The sequence below is a fragment of the Tasmannia lanceolata genome, unplaced genomic scaffold (genome assembly GCF_043159265.1).
Source record: "Tasmannia lanceolata isolate RefF3 unplaced genomic scaffold, GAP_Taslan_0.1 ptg000018l, whole genome shotgun sequence".
Classification (NCBI taxonomy): domain Eukaryota; kingdom Viridiplantae; phylum Streptophyta; class Magnoliopsida; order Canellales; family Winteraceae; genus Tasmannia; species Tasmannia lanceolata.
Genome location: NW_027518695.1, coordinates 3,633,950 through 3,652,016, shown reverse-complemented (window position 1 = coordinate 3,652,016; position 18,067 = coordinate 3,633,950). Strand labels below are relative to the sequence as shown.

The 18,067-nt window shown below is 38.3% G+C and overlaps 1 protein-coding gene across 2 annotated transcripts; it reads left to right on the top strand.

Moving 5' to 3' along the window:
- The first annotated feature begins 745 nt into the window (after nt 1-745).
- Nucleotides 746-17,065, top strand: TRS120. 2 transcript variants are annotated; one of them, XR_013235724.1, is made up of 11 exons: nt 746-1,368; nt 2,369-2,575; nt 2,708-2,890; nt 3,105-3,214; nt 6,150-6,209; nt 7,016-7,304; nt 9,268-9,560; nt 11,399-12,276; nt 12,531-13,526; nt 16,228-16,573; nt 16,698-17,065. XR_013235724.1 is itself a non-coding variant. In XM_077358642.1 (10 exons), exons 1-10 carry the CDS (start codon nt 958-960, stop codon nt 16,446-16,448), a joined length of 3,648 nt encoding a protein of 1,215 aa, XP_077214757.1. In that variant the 5' UTR covers nt 746-957; the 3' UTR covers nt 16,449-17,065. The 2 variants fall into 2 exon arrangements, 1 of the variants encoding a protein (XP_077214757.1); XM_077358642.1 differs by having other exon boundaries at nt 16,228-17,065.
- Nucleotides 17,066-18,067: the final 1,002 nt, after the last annotated feature.

Below are 18,067 nucleotides of genomic sequence, written 5' to 3'. Positions count from 1 at the left end.
TACAACAAAGTAAAAGGTACATGTAATGAAAAGTAAAGATAAAATGCTAATACATGATTGGATTTTTTGGTCCCGAGACCTCTTCTTTGGAGACGGATGCCTTCGTATATAGTTTTATTCTGGTAACCGCTCCTCATTACCCCACGTTCTTCTTGGAAGGAAATGTTTTGGTAACTACCCTTAATGGGTCGCCTTATTTTCATGTTCTCTATAGTCCAAGTGGCTATCTTCCACCTTCGCATGACTAGCAACAACCATGCCACGTTCTTGAGTCATCCAAACAGATAATATCATGCTAATTCAGTCCCATTTGAGTGATTGTTTCTTTCAGGGTGAGCGTGCTTTAATGGATATCTCAACAACTGCCACTTATACCATTTTGGTTCGTGCATGTTTCCCAACATGTCCATTAAGTGCCAGTGCGACACATAATTCTACTGACCTAGCCCACTCAGATGGTCACTTGTTGATCCGGTCATTTATGTCCTCCGGATGTGCGCAATCACCCGTAAACCACGTGCATCGGGTAAGCTCAGGGGGATTCGAACTCTCGTCTCTGGGAGCATACCTAAGACTTTAAGCCAAAGAGCCACACCTGTACTCTCAGTTTCCTCAGCATTACTCTTCCCGCAATGCTCTCAGCAGCCAATTAAAAACCAAAAGACAAGGTAAGTTTGTGTCATCATCAAAACACTGTAGTGCAGATATAGCCGATCCCAGGAACAGCTTATCAAAGGATTTCTCAACAATGTCTCGTCCAATTTTACCAAAGCACCATGTAAAGTGCTTTCAAATCCCACTCCTCTCCCTCTCCAAATACTCCCGCTCTGGAACTGCATTTTCTCCTCCTATTTCCCTCCTCTCCGTTCTCCTCATTTTTGCCTCCATGATCCGGCCCTGAAAAAACTCCTCCCACAATCCCGTCCGATCCGAGACGATCTTCAATTTCACCCCTCAATGGAGCCAGATGTGAGCATGGAGACCGGATGCGTGATCCGGATCGCAGTACTCCCAATCGGACCCGTCCCCCAATCGGAGCTCCGAGACTACGTATCCATGTTAGTTCGACATCGAAAGATCGATCTCTCTGGCATCAGTTCCTTCTATACGGAGCACAATAAGAGTCCCTTCTCTAACCAGCCTTGGGATTCCGGTAGCCTCCGATTCAAGTTCATGATCGGAGGCTCCCCGCCGAACCCTTGGGAGGATTTTCAGTCGAATCGCAAAATTCTCGCCGTCATCGGACTCTGTCACTGCCCGTCTTCCCCGGATCTCAGCCTCATTTCCGATCAGTTCTCATCCGCCTGTAAGGGTTATGCCAATGCTCTCGTTGAACGTTGTTTCGCATTTTGCCCTAGCGACACTCAGGTAAAACTACACTTCTTTCTCGCTCTCTTTCTTCTCATTTTGTGTAATTAGGTCTGATTGAATGAATAGTAAGTGAAACTGGATGAACGATGTGATGAAGAGGTTTGAATTGTTCAATTCAAATCAATCAAATCGATTCTGAATCAAAACAGTTAGTGGAGGGTTACACCTCTTCCTCCTTTGCTTTCTTCTCATTCTCTGTAACTAGGTCTGATTGAGTGAATAGTAAGCGAAAATGGATGAATATATGATGATAACGATTGAATTGTTCAATTAAATGCAATCAAATCGACTATAAATTAAAACAGTTAGCGGGGGAACACATTCACGAGCATTTTGCCCTAGCAACACTCAGGTGGAGTACACTTCGTCTTCTTTTCATTTCTTCTCATTTTCTTTAATTAGGTCTGATTTGAGTGGATAGTAAGTGAAAATGCATGAGCAATATGATGAGGATGATTGAATTGGTTCAATTAAAAGCAATCAAATCGATTATAAATCAAAATAGTTTGCGGAGGAACACATTCGAGTTGTATATTCCGTGCAAGCTGCTGTTTCACTATCTATCATGATCGGATACTATGCTATGGCACTTTTTCTACCGATCAGGAAAAGAAAAGTAGAGAGACATGATGAGTGATTTGTTACATTTTGTCATAGTATAATGAATATAATATGATACCCATTCCATTATTTGGGGAAATTCAGTAAAATGTGGATTTACCTGTCTTGTTAAGAATGGGGTTCATAGAAAGTGTGTAGAATGCAAATCTAACTGTAAAGGTACATGAATTTATTTTTTCGCCTGTCGATTGAGCCTTGCAAGATTATGGGTTTTGAGATTTATGTGGGATTCCACATTCGGAGCATCCATTTCCCACTTCAAATTCCATAAGCCTTTATTGAGAAGACTCCTTTTTTTTTTCCTGTTTTCAACTTCACTTTCATTACACATCAACTTTCCTTTCCTAAACCCTGCTTTGCTTGTTTTATGACGCAGCTAGAGGATGGCGGTAAAAGGGTGAACCAGATAATATTGTTTCCTCCTGCTGATCAGCAAACACAGGAATTCCACATGCAAACCATGGTGCAAGATATCGCTGCTTCATTGTTGATGGAATTTGAGAAATGGGTTCTTCATGCCGAGTCTGCGGGGACAATTCTGAAGACTCCTTTAGATTCTCAAACCAGTCTCAACTCAGAGGAGGTTTATTTTTTAGGTGTTACAATGATTTGTTTTTTGTATACTGAGAAAGGACATGGTTCTGCATTCTCACAATCATCTAGCAAACAGATTGAATGGTGAAACTTATTTGTTTTCATTTTGATATAAATGAAGGTAATCAAAGCCAAAAAGCGGAGGCTAGGTCGTGCACAAAAAACCATAGGGGATTACTGCTTGTTGGCGGGCTCCCCTGTTGATGCCAATGCACATTATTCTACAGCATTAGAGCTAGCCAGGTTGACAGGAGATGTCTTCTGGCATGCTGGGGCTCTGGAGGGTAGTGTCTGTGCCTTACTGGTAGGCTCATTTTTCTAGATTTAAAATGTGAAATGGTTGAAGGTTTTCCTTCCTTCAATGTATTCCATTATAGAATTTCATTTTCATATTGCCATGCATGCCATGCCCTTGATACTGTTTGAATTGCAGTTCAGGCATTCATTCATGGTGTAAGTTAGAGAAGAATCAATTAAAATTTTGACACTAGTATTATTTGTGATCTTGATGTGAACAGATAGACCGTATGGGACAGAGAGATCCAGTTTTAGAGGAGGAAGTGAAGTATCGTTATTATAATGTCATCCAACTTTACAGAAAGTCATTTATACAAGAGAATGCTCAAAGGTAGTTGACCATCATGTTTTTTTCTTTTCCCTAAGCTGTCCTATTTGTTTTGTTTTGTTTTTGTGAATATCTTTTCTCATGAAATGACTTCATACCTTGTCTAGACTAGTATCTGTAAATGTGTACCATTAAGCTAAGTTAGCTCGTTTTTTCCCCTATACACCTGTTGTAACCCATACTTCTAATTGCTTTTCAACTTGTTCAAATGACAGGTACATGTTTGGCAGATATTTGTCATATTAGTTAGTAATATATCTTTCCATCGTATTCTAAAAGATTTTGGTTTCACCATATTGTGTCCGAATGTAGTAATTCTTGATTATTTCAAAAATATATAATGTTGCCAAAATTGCATAGTTTAGCGTCATTTTTCATTATGATGTTCCTGGAAATTAAATTTATGTCTAATTCCTGTTATTACTGGGGTCATTATGTTCCATATTGTTTCACTTGATAATGAGATTTAGGAACACGAGTTGAGTAGTTTGATCTTGCTGGTTGGAGCCATTTTTGTGTCATTCTGTCTTGGAGAAACAATAAGATCACAGGGCAATATTTGCCCAACATTACATCTACAAGTACCTACCTATCTAATTACCTATTTTAAAAAGTCTGCACGAAAAAATGAAAATTTATAACACTGAAACTATAAGTATTATAACTGCATGGGGAACTGGATGTTTGCAGTGTAGACATGAGTGTGAACTCCTTAATTCTTGTTACGAAATGAATCACTAATTAAAAACTCCTCCAAGGGTGGGTGTTTTTGGCTGGGCAGCGCTTCTTCAGCGTATTCAGACGGTTGATTTTCTGTGAGAGCGAAAAATGTTGATCGTTGATCATTGTTGTCTATGTTTAGAAGCGGGAGAATCAGTGGATCATTTAATGTTGCATTGTAAGGTAGCAAAGGAAGTTTGGTGTGGAGTTTTATGGAGATTTGGTGCATCTTGGGTGTTCCCTCGTCATGTTATTGATCTTTTAGATTGTTGGTAGCTGGTCCCTTGGAGAAGAAAAGGTAGGATTTTGTGGATCATTTGGAAGGAGAGAAATGTGTATCATTTGGAAGGAGAGATTTGGTGTTTCTTTTCTTTTCTTTTCAAGTGAAGAGTTCTTCCTATCTTATTCTCAAAGTTTTTGCTTTAACTATTGCCTGGGTTAGATCTTTTCCTAGCTTCAAATGTGTATCAGCCTTCGAGTTGTTGCATGGGTGGAGGGAGTTTTGCTATAGATCTGCACGGTCTGAGGTTGTGCAAGTCTGGAATCCACTGGGTCTTGGTTTTCTGAAATTAAATTTTGATGGATCTAGTCTTGGAAACCCAGGTCTGGCCGGTGGGTTTCCTCAGAGACGATTCAGGTTTTGTGATTTGGGCTTTTGCTGGCCCTTTGGGTGTTGCCGACTCTACGGAGGCGGAGCTTAGGCCGGCCCATGGTATTAAATTCTTGGTGGGTATTATTCATTGGCTATGTAGTTCTCAAATTTATCCTTGGAGCTCCACTCAGTTCTTTGAGGAAATGCAGGACATAGTTCCTCATCTATTACTTTTCGTCATGTTAGAAGATTGGTAAATGGGGAAGCTGATGGCTTAGCTAGAAGGGGGGTTCAGTTGGAGGCTCTAGAGCAATATGATTTTCTTCCTCCTTGACTAATTTTTGTATTTCTCGGATTTGTTTCCGGCCTTCTTTTTATTTTTGTATTTGACCATCTCGGTCCCCATTCTTTAATGGATTATTGACCATTAAAAGATTTTGGCCCGACTGAATCCAACAAAATCTCCTTTTATTTGTCTGAGCCAATAAAAAAAACTTGCCACTTCAACCATTTACTTGCCCGAGTCGACATGGGTTGCAATGGGAGAGTTCTTGACATTTTGTATGAATGTGACTTTTAAAAAAATGAGTTACTGTTTATCCTGTACACGAGTCACTAATGCTGATCTAGTATAGGCTGCCCATGATTCAGGACGATCGAAGGAAGGACTAATATTTTACTTTGCTACCAAACTAATGTAGCACAAAGATCTATGGAATGGACGTTATGAGTGAAAATTAGGGTTTTGGATCCTAAAATATGTGATTGTATTAAAAGATTATTTCTACTAGGTTTAGGATAGGTTTGGACTTTGGAGGGGTGAAGACTGTTAACTTGCCAACTTCTCCAAAAGCTTAAGCTGTTGGAGAAAGGTGTTATTTATCTTTTATACTTTAAAACTCCTCCGCACGTGTGGCCCACTTGGCAAACACGTGGCACATGTGGTCCCACTTTGGGCTGACCATCGCATATGGATTTTTGCTATCCGGGAGGTTTGAACTCGAGACCTTTGGCTCTGATACCACGTTAACTTACCAACTTCTCCTAAAGCTTAAGCTGTTGGAGAAAGGCGTTATTTATCTTTTATACTTTAACAAAGACATATGCCTGAAAGCTGCATACATATGCAGGGAAGGTACAAGCAAGGGTGTTGGGAGAGATTAAGGGAGGGTTTGAGTTTTAATGGTTGTGGGTCAAAGTCAAATGTTTATGGTTGGGAGGTATTGGTCGATGAAGAGGTATAAATCTAGAAGTTTAGAAGAAAAAATGGAAGAGAAATCTGAAATAAAAAGAATGGAGAAGATAGCTAGCCTGGAATCACACACGGCTGCCAAGGCATCACACCTTAAGGGGGCCTTTTTTGATACCCCTAAAAATTATTTTAGTTTTTGATGTTAAATGTGATTATTTCCAAATTATGGTTATCATAGTCTTAGAGATGATATAGTTAATGGCCTCCAAAGCGGTATAATTTTATTTGCAAATAAGGACCAGTTTTGGTGGCATTCAAAGGGCCCTAATTCTTTGATTTCATTCACAGGCTCAGCCGCTCAGCATTTAATTTCTTTGCACTTGAAATCAACTTTATGTTCTAGCTGACTGAAAACTTTCTTTCATTGTCTGCAGAGTTTCAACAGTAAGCTTTGAACTCGAGGCTTATTTGAAATTGGCTAGATTTCTTTGCCGGTAAGATCCTATAAATAAGTTGGCTTTTGTTAATTTATGCTGTTTGTAAAACTTTCCAACTGTATATTTAATGCAAAGAGTTGTCAAGAAGTAAAATTGGGATGGTAAAAAAAAGAAGTAAAACATCATCTCTTTTATCTCCCATGCGTGTGGTGATTTAATGATGTCTTCCCATTTCTAAATTCTAATTAAACACACTGGTCTCCCCCTCTCTCTCTCTCTCTCTCTCTCTCTCTCTCTCTCTCTCTCTCTCTCAAAAGCAAAGTATTAGAAGAAGAATCCGAAGAAAAGAACACTGGTTAAATCATTTTCCTTGACTTCTTTTGTATCGATTCTCATTCTGATACTTAAGTAATTAAAAGATAAGTTTAAGGCTAGCTACAAGATTGTTTAAGGCCTCTTGCATAGTTTCTGTTGGGTTACGTACAGTATTAACAGTTATCAACTTGACTGTTTCTCATTGTGACAATCAAGGTTTTAAATTTCTGTTTTGGTTTCGGACATACCCGAAACCGAAATGTCGGCCGAAATACCAAAATTTCGTCCGAAATTCGGTAAAAAAAAGCACGGTTCATTAATGTGCCAAATTTTCAGTAATTTTGGCTGAAATCTTGGAAAAAAAATGCAAAAAATTACAATTTCCCGAAATTTCAGTCGAAATTTAGGACTCCGGCCGGACTTTCGGTTTCGGTCTTGACCGAAATCCGAAATTTCGGCTGAAATTTTGGTATTTCGGCCGAAATTTTAAACCATGGTGACAATAACAAATACTCATCTGACTATCGATGTTGCATCACCTTCGACAGACAAGAGCTGGCTAAGGAGGTAGTAGAGTTGTTGATGACTGCTGCCGATGGTGCAAAATCTTTGATTGATGCCAGTGATCGCCTGATACTATATGTGGAAATAGCTCGTTTGTTTGGGACTCTTGGTTACCAGCGCAAAGCTGCATTTTTTTCTAGGCAAGTTGCTCAGTTGTATTTGCAAGAAGAAAATTGCTGGGCTGCTATAAGTGCGATGCAAGTTTTGGGAATGACCTCTAAAGCATACCGTGTCCAAAGTAGAACCAGCTCCAAGTTGAATCATTTTCCTAGTGTGAGTTTCTCAGATATAAAAAGAAATATTTTCTTGTTAATATTTTTTTAGCTTTTTTAAATGTTGACTTTTGTCTGCTAACACACCTATTTTTTCAATTGCAATATGAAACGCTGGTCAACGTTATGATTGTACATGACTTTTTTCGATTTTTCTATGAAGCTGAGTGAAGAGTGAACAAGGAACCATCTCTGTTTTGTGATAACTGCTGGATATATCCTCATTAGGATCAATGTAACTCGTGATTATTGACATACAGTTGTCCTGTTGAGATGCTTAGGGACTACTTTGTAAATTCTATAGCTATTTCAATATACATTTGGGAACCTAATAGTAGTATAGGACCACACTGTAATTGCTCTAATGATGCCTCTATTTTCAAGAACTGCATTGTATACATTCGGAATTAGTGCTTCATAATTTGTATTTTATGAATTATTGCTCAAACATTGGCAGTAGTCCAATGCGACTCTAGTATATTAAAGCTTTCTCACTAGCATAGCCAGGTTCTTGATGAGGGGGTGTTGGTACCCAAAATACCATACACAAATGGTATTAATGTGGGAACTATTTTAGTTTTTGGTCCACACAAATGTAGAGTCAGTTCAAAATACCATGCACAAATGGTATTAATGTGGGAACTATTTTAGTTTTTGGTCCACACAACCTGATTAATACTATTTTATTAACCCTGCCCAGAGTAGCCTCCACACTTAAACTCTTCAACCTTCAGGCATGATGGGGCATCCAACAACAGTCGAGGGGAGCGATAGACCTGAACACCTGGTTCAGCTGCATCAGAAAATAATAAAAATAAGGTGCTAAACTTAAATCGGAATTAATAGATGGGGAGCACTTTGGGACTGATGCTCCATACTTTCCTCTTGATTTCAATCCCCCGAACGATATTAATTCCCACTTTTTTTTGGAACCTTTACTATGACCTATCTCATGGATAATAAGAGAACATGAATTACTTTAGACATGCAAGTGAGCATGTATTGCTGTTAATTTCTAAGGAATTTAAATATATACACTTAACTTGGGTTAGCGAAAAATAGGTCTATCACAGTAGCAAGGACAGTAAACAAGACTTCAGTTGAAGATGATAGGGAAGAGGATAATGGATTCATAAAAATGATGAAAATGTTGAAGAAAATATGTAGTTTTAAGTTTGGCTTCATTTTTATTTTTAACTTTGGGCCATTCTCGCTAGTTGTTATCAATTTGACTTCTGTTCATTACCTGTGGAACCTCCTACTCAAATAAAATTCAGTTTTTTACAGATCTCCTTTTTTTCCAGAATTTATTAGTTTTCTTTTTTCCCAATTTGTTGTATTCTTTCTTGATTCCGCAGTGTCATGCTTTCCCTGCTCATATCCTCCTGAATCAAATTGCAGAATTATCAACACTTTCTTATCAAAAGTTGAGAACAACTCTTTGTGGAAGTTGTCATCAAGTCCACTTTGCTGCATTTTATCCGTATTAAAAATATTGAAAATCTGAGGAAAAATTCAGCCTTAATCCTTGAGTTGGCAGATTTGATACAGATTAGGTACCTAAAAAGGAAAATTGTGAAGTTTATTTATTAGACCTGGCTTTGTAGATTGTGAAATAGGGTTAACACTAAGGCCCTGTTTGTTTTAGATTATGACAACCGATTGTGGAGTCCCTAACCGATTATTGGATCGAAAATTGCACTAAAATTGAGTCCAATAATCGGTTGGGAACTCCACAATCGGTTGTCATAATCTAAAACAAACAGTCCGTAACAGATATTGTTGGATTGTCATACTTGTGCCACTGATGTTTTCTCTTCTTTGAAGTGGCTATACTGAATAAGGTTGATGGGGGTTTGAAATTCGCCCAGTATTTATTTGTTGCATTGTTTTGATCTTGAGTATTAGATTCGTATATCTGGAACTGATTATCATATCTCTCATTTTCTTGTCCTTTGTTAAAGGAGCTTGGATCAAGCCATGTTGAGGGTGGAAAATTGCACCACCAGTCCGTGGTCCAATTATTTGAATCTCAATGGAGCACCCTGCAAATGGTTGTTCTGAGAGAGATACTTCTCTCTTCTGTTCGTGCCGGAGATCCTCTTGCTGCATGGAGTGCGGCAGCTCGTCTACTTAGATCTTACTATCCTCTCATCACGCCAGCCGGTCAAAGTGGCCTTGCGAGTGCTCTTGCAAATTCGGCAGAGAGACTCCCTTCAGGAACTCGATGTGCTGATCCTGCCCTTCCTTTCATTAGGTATCTCTGCATTCTTCATACTATTTAAGAGATTTGTTAAAGTATAAAAGATTAAACAACGCCTTCTCCAAAAAGCTTTTGGAGTAATTGGTTATTTCACATGGTATCAGAGCAAAGGTCCTGAGTTCAAACCTCCTTGATATTAAGAATTCCACATGCAATGGCCAACCCAAAAGTGGGGCCACATGTGCCACCTGTAGGCCAACTGTAAAAAGAGGGGCCACACGTGAGGGGGAGTGTCTAACTATGTAATACAAACTGAACCTATGGATGAGTTCAAAATGTGCTCCTTTACTGCATTATATACCACTGAAAATATGGAAAATCATTTCCGGATAAACTATCAAGAAGGGTTGATGGTTCCAACCTTCCCTCAGGGCAGTCAAACTCAATTTCATTGCTAGTTCTTTCAGGACCCGAGACCATCAATTTCATTGCTAGTTCTTTCAAGTGGGCATCTATTCATGAACATGGGACTTTGGAGGATGACTCATATTATTGATGAAATCAATGACACATGTAGAAACTTAGATATTTCTTGTAGGCAACTAATAGAGGCAAACAATGTTGCTGATGGCTTGGCGAAGGAGGGTGGAAACAGATTTTGTTATATATGTGGCTATCTCTGCCTTGATGTAACTTTTATGATCTTAATATATTTTGTTAGTGCTTTTATGATCTTAATATATTTTGTTATCTTTCAAAAAATGGAATTAAAAAGAAAAGAAAAGGAAAAGCATGAAAAGCCATGGTCTATCTATATTGTAGCAAGATTTTAAATATTGGTTCTGGTATATGTGGTATACGTTTCTAAACAATGGAAATTTAAGATGAAACTTTAGGAAAAGCTAGAATAAGCAGAGATACTTGGAAACCATCATTTAAGCATGACAACCATCTATAATGTTGGAGTAGTCTCATGGGTCACGGCATGATTTTCTAGTTTTGCTTTGCTAGAAGATGGACCCCATCACAACTCTTAGAGTTCTTTGTCTCTATCGACTTTGCAAAGTAGTTGGAAACTAATTCGGGAAGCGAAACGGGAAACACAGAGACAACTAGAGGGGAAACGGGAAATAGGAAAACGATAGAAAATCGCATGAGAAACGCATTGAGAAACATCTTACGAAATGCATTAGAAACATTTTAGAAATGATAGAGAAACACAAATGAAAACTCATGAAACACAAGGACAAAATATATGGTTTTGTAAATTTTAAATTTGTTAGTTTCAAATTTCTATTTGAATATTTCTTTTTTTTCTTTTTTTATTACAATATATGCTATTGTTTTCCTTTTTAATATCTATTCCATAATTTTTTGGTCTATTTTTTACAAAACGATATTCTTAAGTTTCAGACATGTTTCACATCTGTTTTCTACGAGTTTCCCATACGTCTCTCAAGGTTTCACACATGCTTTACATAAGTTTCTCATGCATTTCGGAAACTTTTCCCTATTTTTTTTCTACCATGTTTTGGAAACGTTTCTGAAACACGTTTAAGGGGAAATGAGTTTCCCACGTGCCCAAGAAGTTTCCGGCTGCTATAACTTATATGTGGTGATTTTACCTTATGTTATTGTTAGGTAATTTCTTATTGGGGAAAATTTGTTAGATTGGTTTTTTTTAGGTTCCTTGTATTTGAATCCCATGTCTTCGTATTAGTTAAAGGATTTTTTCTCTTAATATCAATTGTGTGTGTGTGTGTATTCAGAAGTTCGTTATCATATCAAGTTACGGAATTATCTAATTTGAACTTAAATAATCAGAGTGAGTTAGCATGAGATATAAATGCTGAATCACTATATGTAAATTGTTTTGCCTCTATTCCTTCCAGGTTGCACTCGTTTCCTATCCATCCTTCACAGGTGGATATAGTAAAGCGCAGTCCAGGGAAAGAAGATTGGTGGACTGGCTCAGCTCCTTCAGGACCTTTTATTTACACACCTTTCAGTAAAGGAGACACAAACGATAGCAATAAGCAGGACCTGATTTGGATAGTTGGGGAACCAGTCCAAGTTTTGGTGGAATTGGCAAATCCATGTGGTTTTGATTTAATTGTTGACAGTATATATCTTTCGGTTCATTCGGGAAACTTTGATGCTTTTCCCATAGGTGTGAGGCTTCCGCCTAATTCTGCAAAGGTGATCTCATTATCGGGAATTCCAACTTCAGTTGGCCCAGTGACTATTCCTGGATGCACTGTCCATTGTTTTGGTGTTATCACTGAACACCTTTTCAGGGATGTGGATAACTTGCTCCTTGGAGCAGCACAAGGTTTGGTACTTTCTGATCCTTTCCGATGCTGTGGTGCAGCCAAGTTTAAATATGTTCCAACTTCAAATATTTCTGTTGTACCCCCACTACCACTGTTAGTCTCACATGTAGTGGGAGGTGATGGTGCTGCCATCTTGTATGAAGGTGAAATTCGCAATGTGTGGATAAGTCTGTCGAATGCGGGATCTGTTCCAGTTGAGCAGGCACATATTTCTCTGTCGGGCAAAAATCAAGATTCCGTAATTTCAATTGCACATGAAACTTTAAAATCAGCCCTTCCTTTGAAGCCAGGTGCCGAAGTTACACTTCCAGTGACTTTAAAAGCCTGGCGGGTAAACTTGGCGGATTCTGATAATGCTGCTAGCAAGAGTGTTCCGGGAATTACGGGTAGGATATCCAAGGAAGGAACTAGCCCCATTCTGGTTATTCATTATGCAGGTAGATCTTCAACCTGTATAATTTCTGAAGGCCAAAACTTGAATGCCTTTTTTTTTTTTTTTAAATTGTGGCTGGGGTCCTTTCTTCTTTTTTTTTAATTATTTAGATCTTCAACCTTCTCTCAACATTCTGTATTGCTAAATTATTTGAGATGCTGAGTACTTATTGCTTCCTTCGATTTCCTACCGCTATTACTGCATCACATGATTCCTCTTATATTTGTCTAACATCTTCTCATTTTTTTTCCTTCCAAGGGCCATTAACAAATCCTGGAGGAATTCAAACAAATGATTCCATTGTGCCCCCGGGAAGGCGACTGGTTGTTCCATTGCATGTCTGTGTTTTACAAGGGTTATGCCTTGTGAAAGCCCGTTTGCTCTCAATGGAGATTCCTGCTCATGTGAGTGAAACCCTTCCAAAACCACTTTATATTGACAAAAGTTTCTCTGACGAAGATGCTGCTAGTGAAACTAGGATGGATAGCTTGGTAAAGATTGACCCATACAGAGGAAGTTGGGGACTTCGTCTTCTTGAACTTGAGTTGTCTAATCCAACAGATGTCGTGTTTGAAATTAGTGTGTCTGTCCAGCTGGACAGTCCAAGGAGTGAGCAGTGTTTGACTTCTATTGACCGTGATGCCTCCAACTTTGGCTATCCCAAAACTAGAATAGACAGGGATTACTCTGCTAGGGTTCTGATACCGCTGGAGCATTTTAAGCTACCTATTCTTGATGGATCCTTTTTCGCAAAGGATACTCAGACAGATAACGCTTTTGGTAGTAAAAGTTCAGTTTCTGAAAGGAATACGAAGGCCGAGTTGAATGCTTCTATCAATAACTTGATTTCTAGAATAAAGGTCAGATGGCAATCCGGGCGGAACAGCTCCGGAGAATTGAATATTAAGGATGCGATTCATGCGGCTTTGCAGACATCAGTAATAGATATACTATTGCCAGACCCTTTAACCTTTGGCTTCAGGCTTGCTAGAAATAAAATCAAGACCGTACTTAATGATCCGCAGGAAGAATCTGATGCTCAGACTGATTCCTTGAATGGATCACTTGTTAAAGATCTCCACAGGAGTAATCTGAGGTCTAAAGTTTCAATATTAACACATGAGATGACTCCTATGGAAGTTCTGGTTCGCAATAATACTAAGGAGATGATCAAGATGACGCTTAGTGTCACTTGCAGAGATGTAGCTGGGGAGAATTGCGTTGAGGGTAACAAAGCAACCGTTCTCTGGGCTGGTATGGTTCCCTTATATTTATGTTTAATGGTCTTTGTGAAGCAATGTATTGGTGTATTCAATATTGTTTGTTTTAATCTGTTTTCTATTGGTCTGAGTTAGTTATGGTTTAATTTCTGTTGTTGAAGTGAGTTCCACCTGAGTTAGTCTTCATAAATAACATATCATTCTTAGCAGCTTTTCTGTGTTGATTGTGACTCCAAGCAAAATAACTTTATCATGGCGTTTATGTGGAGAAGAAAGAATAAAGTCTATATTCTGACTCTGCTTTCTTTCTTCTCTAAATAGTGATACTGGACAGAGAGAGACACCTACTCTTCAACTATGCAAAAATTCACTCTAATCTAGACAAACTAGAGTTTGAGTACATTTCCAAAAATAGAATAAGATCTAGCCTTATAGTCTACCATTAAATCTCATATCTAGGTTTGAGGAGCACAGGGCCTCCTGCTGAATCATCTTTCCACCTTCTAGACAATATTTGTCTCCGTGGTTTTCTCATCTCCTTGGGGTTCTAATGGAACGGTCGAGCAAGCAGTAGGTGAACTCTGAAGATCGACAATGTAATTGGGAAGTTATGTTGAACAAATCTACGATTGCTTTAATACCCAGTTATGATGCAACTTACAACCGAAATAAAATCCCAGTGTCCATAGGTAGCTCTTGATTATAATTGTCAACTGGTGGTACTGTTGTAGCCTGTTAGGGGGACAGCTTGTCCCTTATTTAGCACTCTTTGGAATAATAAATGTCAATTAAAAAAAATTATAATTGTCAACTATACACCTCAAATTTGGAATAAAAGATAAATCACTTCAGAAAATCAGAATTAATCTTTCAATGGATAACAAATCAAAAGAATGAATATCTCCTACGTAAATAGATTTAGTCTTGGTTGACTATAACCATAGACCAAACCCCAAGAAATCTTGCAAAAATTACTGCAGAAATCTTCGAAAATTGGATTGTTCCTCTCCAACGAAAGCCCCATGAACAAGAATAGGCAGCAAAATTGTGTGCAAAACCCAAGCTTGTCTTATTCCAAATATGCAAAACTAACCTAAAAACTAAACTCAATTACATACGTACACAGACACACAGATTTATATATAATGAGAGCTCTAAAGCACTAAACTAAAAACTTCCCACTTTAACAAAACTATCCTCACTTAAAGCTTCCCACAAAAGCTCGTGAATAGTGTCGTGAACATTGACGTGTATAGTGTCGTGAGAGTGGGCCCATCAGCATCAAACTTTGCGTCATAAATAGTCCTAACTCTTCTCTTATTCGGCTAATGCTGCCGGTCTATTTCTAGGCCATGAACTACGGCTCTCACTGCATAGGTTTTAACTTTTAACAGCCTCTGGATACTCTAGTTTTGCACATGTTGATCCACCATATCCTCCACCTCATGTAATGTTGTGCTACATATGGAAATCCTTCCCTTTGAAAGGTAGGGTGATCAAATACTGTCTTTATCAGGGTGTGGTCTTTCCATCCACAATCAGGCAATATCTAGTTGTCGCAAGGGTTGAAGTCGTAGGGGAAAAACTGGTGGTCTTTCCCCCCTCACCCTTCTTGGGGACATTTTTCCTTTTGGCTTGGAGTTTTCCTCTCATCTCCATAGGTGAAGATGGCGCGCTTATTGACTCCATGATACCATTCGGGCCACATCTTCCTCTGATATGCACTGGAAGAGGAATGTGGCTATACCAGCAGGTCTAATCATCTTGTTTTCAGATTAGGTCTTTAGATCAAGGGCTGAGATTTATTATGGTTTTTAGAGGGTCGTAGACTTCTATATATTATAATTGCAAGGATTCAATTAGATTTTGTTGGCATTTTGATTTTTGGACCTTTGAAGCTTAATGCAGTGCTGTCACCAAGCACCCCTCAACATAAGAAGTGGACTGGGAGGTTGTTACAGTTTTTAAGAGCAACTTATGTTGTGATATAGGACTGATTTCTGACATTCCACGGTGACTTAATATTTTTGCAAGCACTACCACCACTGGAATTAATAGTCTCTGTTTTTAGGGAAGTGATATATCCGCCCCTTTTGATTACTAGGGACACCCAGAGCCAGTGTACGTGGCAATCAGGCCCATTGAATTCCTCTGAAGTCAAGTTAATCAGTCCCACTTTAGTCATTGATACACTTGCTCTGGGTGTCCCTGGTAATCAAAAGGGGCGGATATATCACTTCCCTATTTTTATTGGATTTTAATTTCTATTTATGTTTCTAATGATTCACGATTCTTGAGTACGCCAAAACCTAGATTTTTCGAAACTTGCTGCTTTTGTCAGCTAAATAATAAACATTCAGTATCCACAACTCACTATATCTTGCAGCGGCAATATTTATGGCTGTTTATCAACCTCAATGGTTTGAGTTCTCAAGTAGAAGAGGTATTATGTTTTTAGCAACCTTTGACTATAGCTTATGTATTGTAAACAAAGATATATGACACGAGATAAATCAGGCATTAGGAGACTTGCTTATTTTCATGGAATTACTCTTATCATGGATCAAATATGTTTCTACATACTCCTGCTAGAAAATTAATTATCATCCTATGTTCATGAACAACTTCTTCGAACTAATATTATGTAACTGAAATTATTAACACTATTAACGGTTTTTTGCTATTGATTCGTTAAATTGCTTTCATTTATTTATTGGTTTATGTAATTGCTTAAGGTGTTTTAAGTGGAATCCACATGGAGGTTCCTCCACTTCAAGAGACCGCACATTCCTTTTCGCTATATTTTCTTGTGCCAGGAGAGTACACACTCCTCGGTGCCGCGGTCATTGATGATCCCAATGACATCCTCCGGGCTCGTGCAAGAACAGATTCACCCGATGAGCCAATCTTCTGTCGTGGACCCCCTTTCCATGTCCATGTCATAGGAACTGCATGAGCAGGTTTCTACACACTTTATATCTCATTGTATCTGTGCAAATCTGGTCAGGAAATCAAGCTTCTATGATGCTATCCGAGTCACTAGAATCAGGCAATTTCATCTTCCCCATTTGCCACGAACACAAATCTGCGGCAGAATTCTGGAGATACAGATCAAGATGAGTTCACATTCTTTCAGTTCTCTGTAGTTGTTATAGCTCATTGTGTGCAGGTTGGAATATTAGTTATTCAGGTAATCCTAGCAGTCCAATCAGTCGAACACAAATGGACGGTTCAGAAGAGCAATGGTCGACATTCAGTAGGTGAAAACCCTTCCTCAAATCGGATGATCTCCATCGTCTGAGTGGCGCAATTTTCAGGACATGGTCACTTCTAACACATAGGCTAAGTGGATTCATGACTAAGACATATATGCTTTCTTCAGAATATTTTTAGTCTGTGAATCAACTATACCAAATGTATGGCATTTAGTTGGAACTTTGAAGGGTCTTTGTTGTAAAAAAAAGGTTGTGGTTTTTATATTTGGGTTGAGTTGGAAGCTTAGGCATGTTTAGGTATGAGGCCTTGTTGATATCATCTCTCTTTATTTATATATTTTCTCGTCGCCTGTCACAATATAGTGAAGTTTAAGCAAAGGAAGGAGTGCCAAAATCTATGGGATTGGATATCATACATGCCAGAGACATTCTTCGGCTCCGTTTGGATTGCTGGAATTTTCTGGAAAAGTCTGTAAAGGAATTTCCTGATTTCCGATTGTTTGATGATATATGTAAAAAAGTAACTTCAACCAGATTTAGAGGAGAAACTACCAATGATTCCAAAAGCATAAGCCGTTAGAGTCGGTGTTTTTTTAATCACTTATGCTTCAATAATCACTTAAACTGGTTGCAGTCCCATGCGATGCACGGGACGAAAAAAAATTAGTGTTCTAAAAAACTATCTATAACCCTCTCTCTATCTATGGAATTGCAATTTTTATTTATTTATTTCGTGTGTATCTATTCATAGAAGTCCAATAGGCATTACTCTCCATAAATATAGCGTGTATCTAATCTATAGACACAACTTCTATGTATCGTCTCTTTTATGAGAGAGAAAACTATACATGCCAGTTATGTGTATAGACTCTTAATTTTAGGCGATGTTTTCATTCCTTGATTTTAGCCTTTTTTTTTCAAATCCAAAATAAGAAGTGTATTTTACTATTTTAGGAGATTTAATATGTGGAGAGATATTATTTTAATCAATCCTTGATTTTTGGCGAATTTTCCGTTTCTTGATTTTAGGCGTTTTAAATTCCAGGTGCCACATCAACTTAACATGTTTTTAAATTTCGTTATTAAGGTTACGTGTGATAGAGGAATACCTGTGAAACGGTGTGCCACATCCCCTTAATGCGTTATTAAATTTCGGGATGCAGTGGGGGTAACACGTGGTGCAGCCTCAGCTTCTCACATTCAACTTTACTTATAGATATAGATAAGCCATAACTATACCGTTCCCTCTAAATCTTAAAAACAAAAAAAATTCTTAGAAAATTTTTTCTTGCAATCCAACCCACTTCTCAATAACTGGTCCGATTTGAAAGCTTCCAGTTAGAACCCCCCTGCCCACACT

Bases quoted from the DNA above. Each gene is read 5' to 3' on its own strand.
- TRS120 (XM_077358642.1), top strand. From the start codon at position 958: ATGGAGCCAGATGTGAGCATGGAGACCGGATGCGTGATCCGGATCGCA. The intron at 7,305-9,267 runs GTGAGTTTCTCA...CCTTTGTTAAAG, and splicing joins AGTTGAATCATTTTCCTAGT to GAGCTTGGATCAAGCCATGT. The intron at 9,561-11,398 runs GTATCTCTGCAT...TATTCCTTCCAG, and splicing joins CCTGCCCTTCCTTTCATTAG to GTTGCACTCGTTTCCTATCC.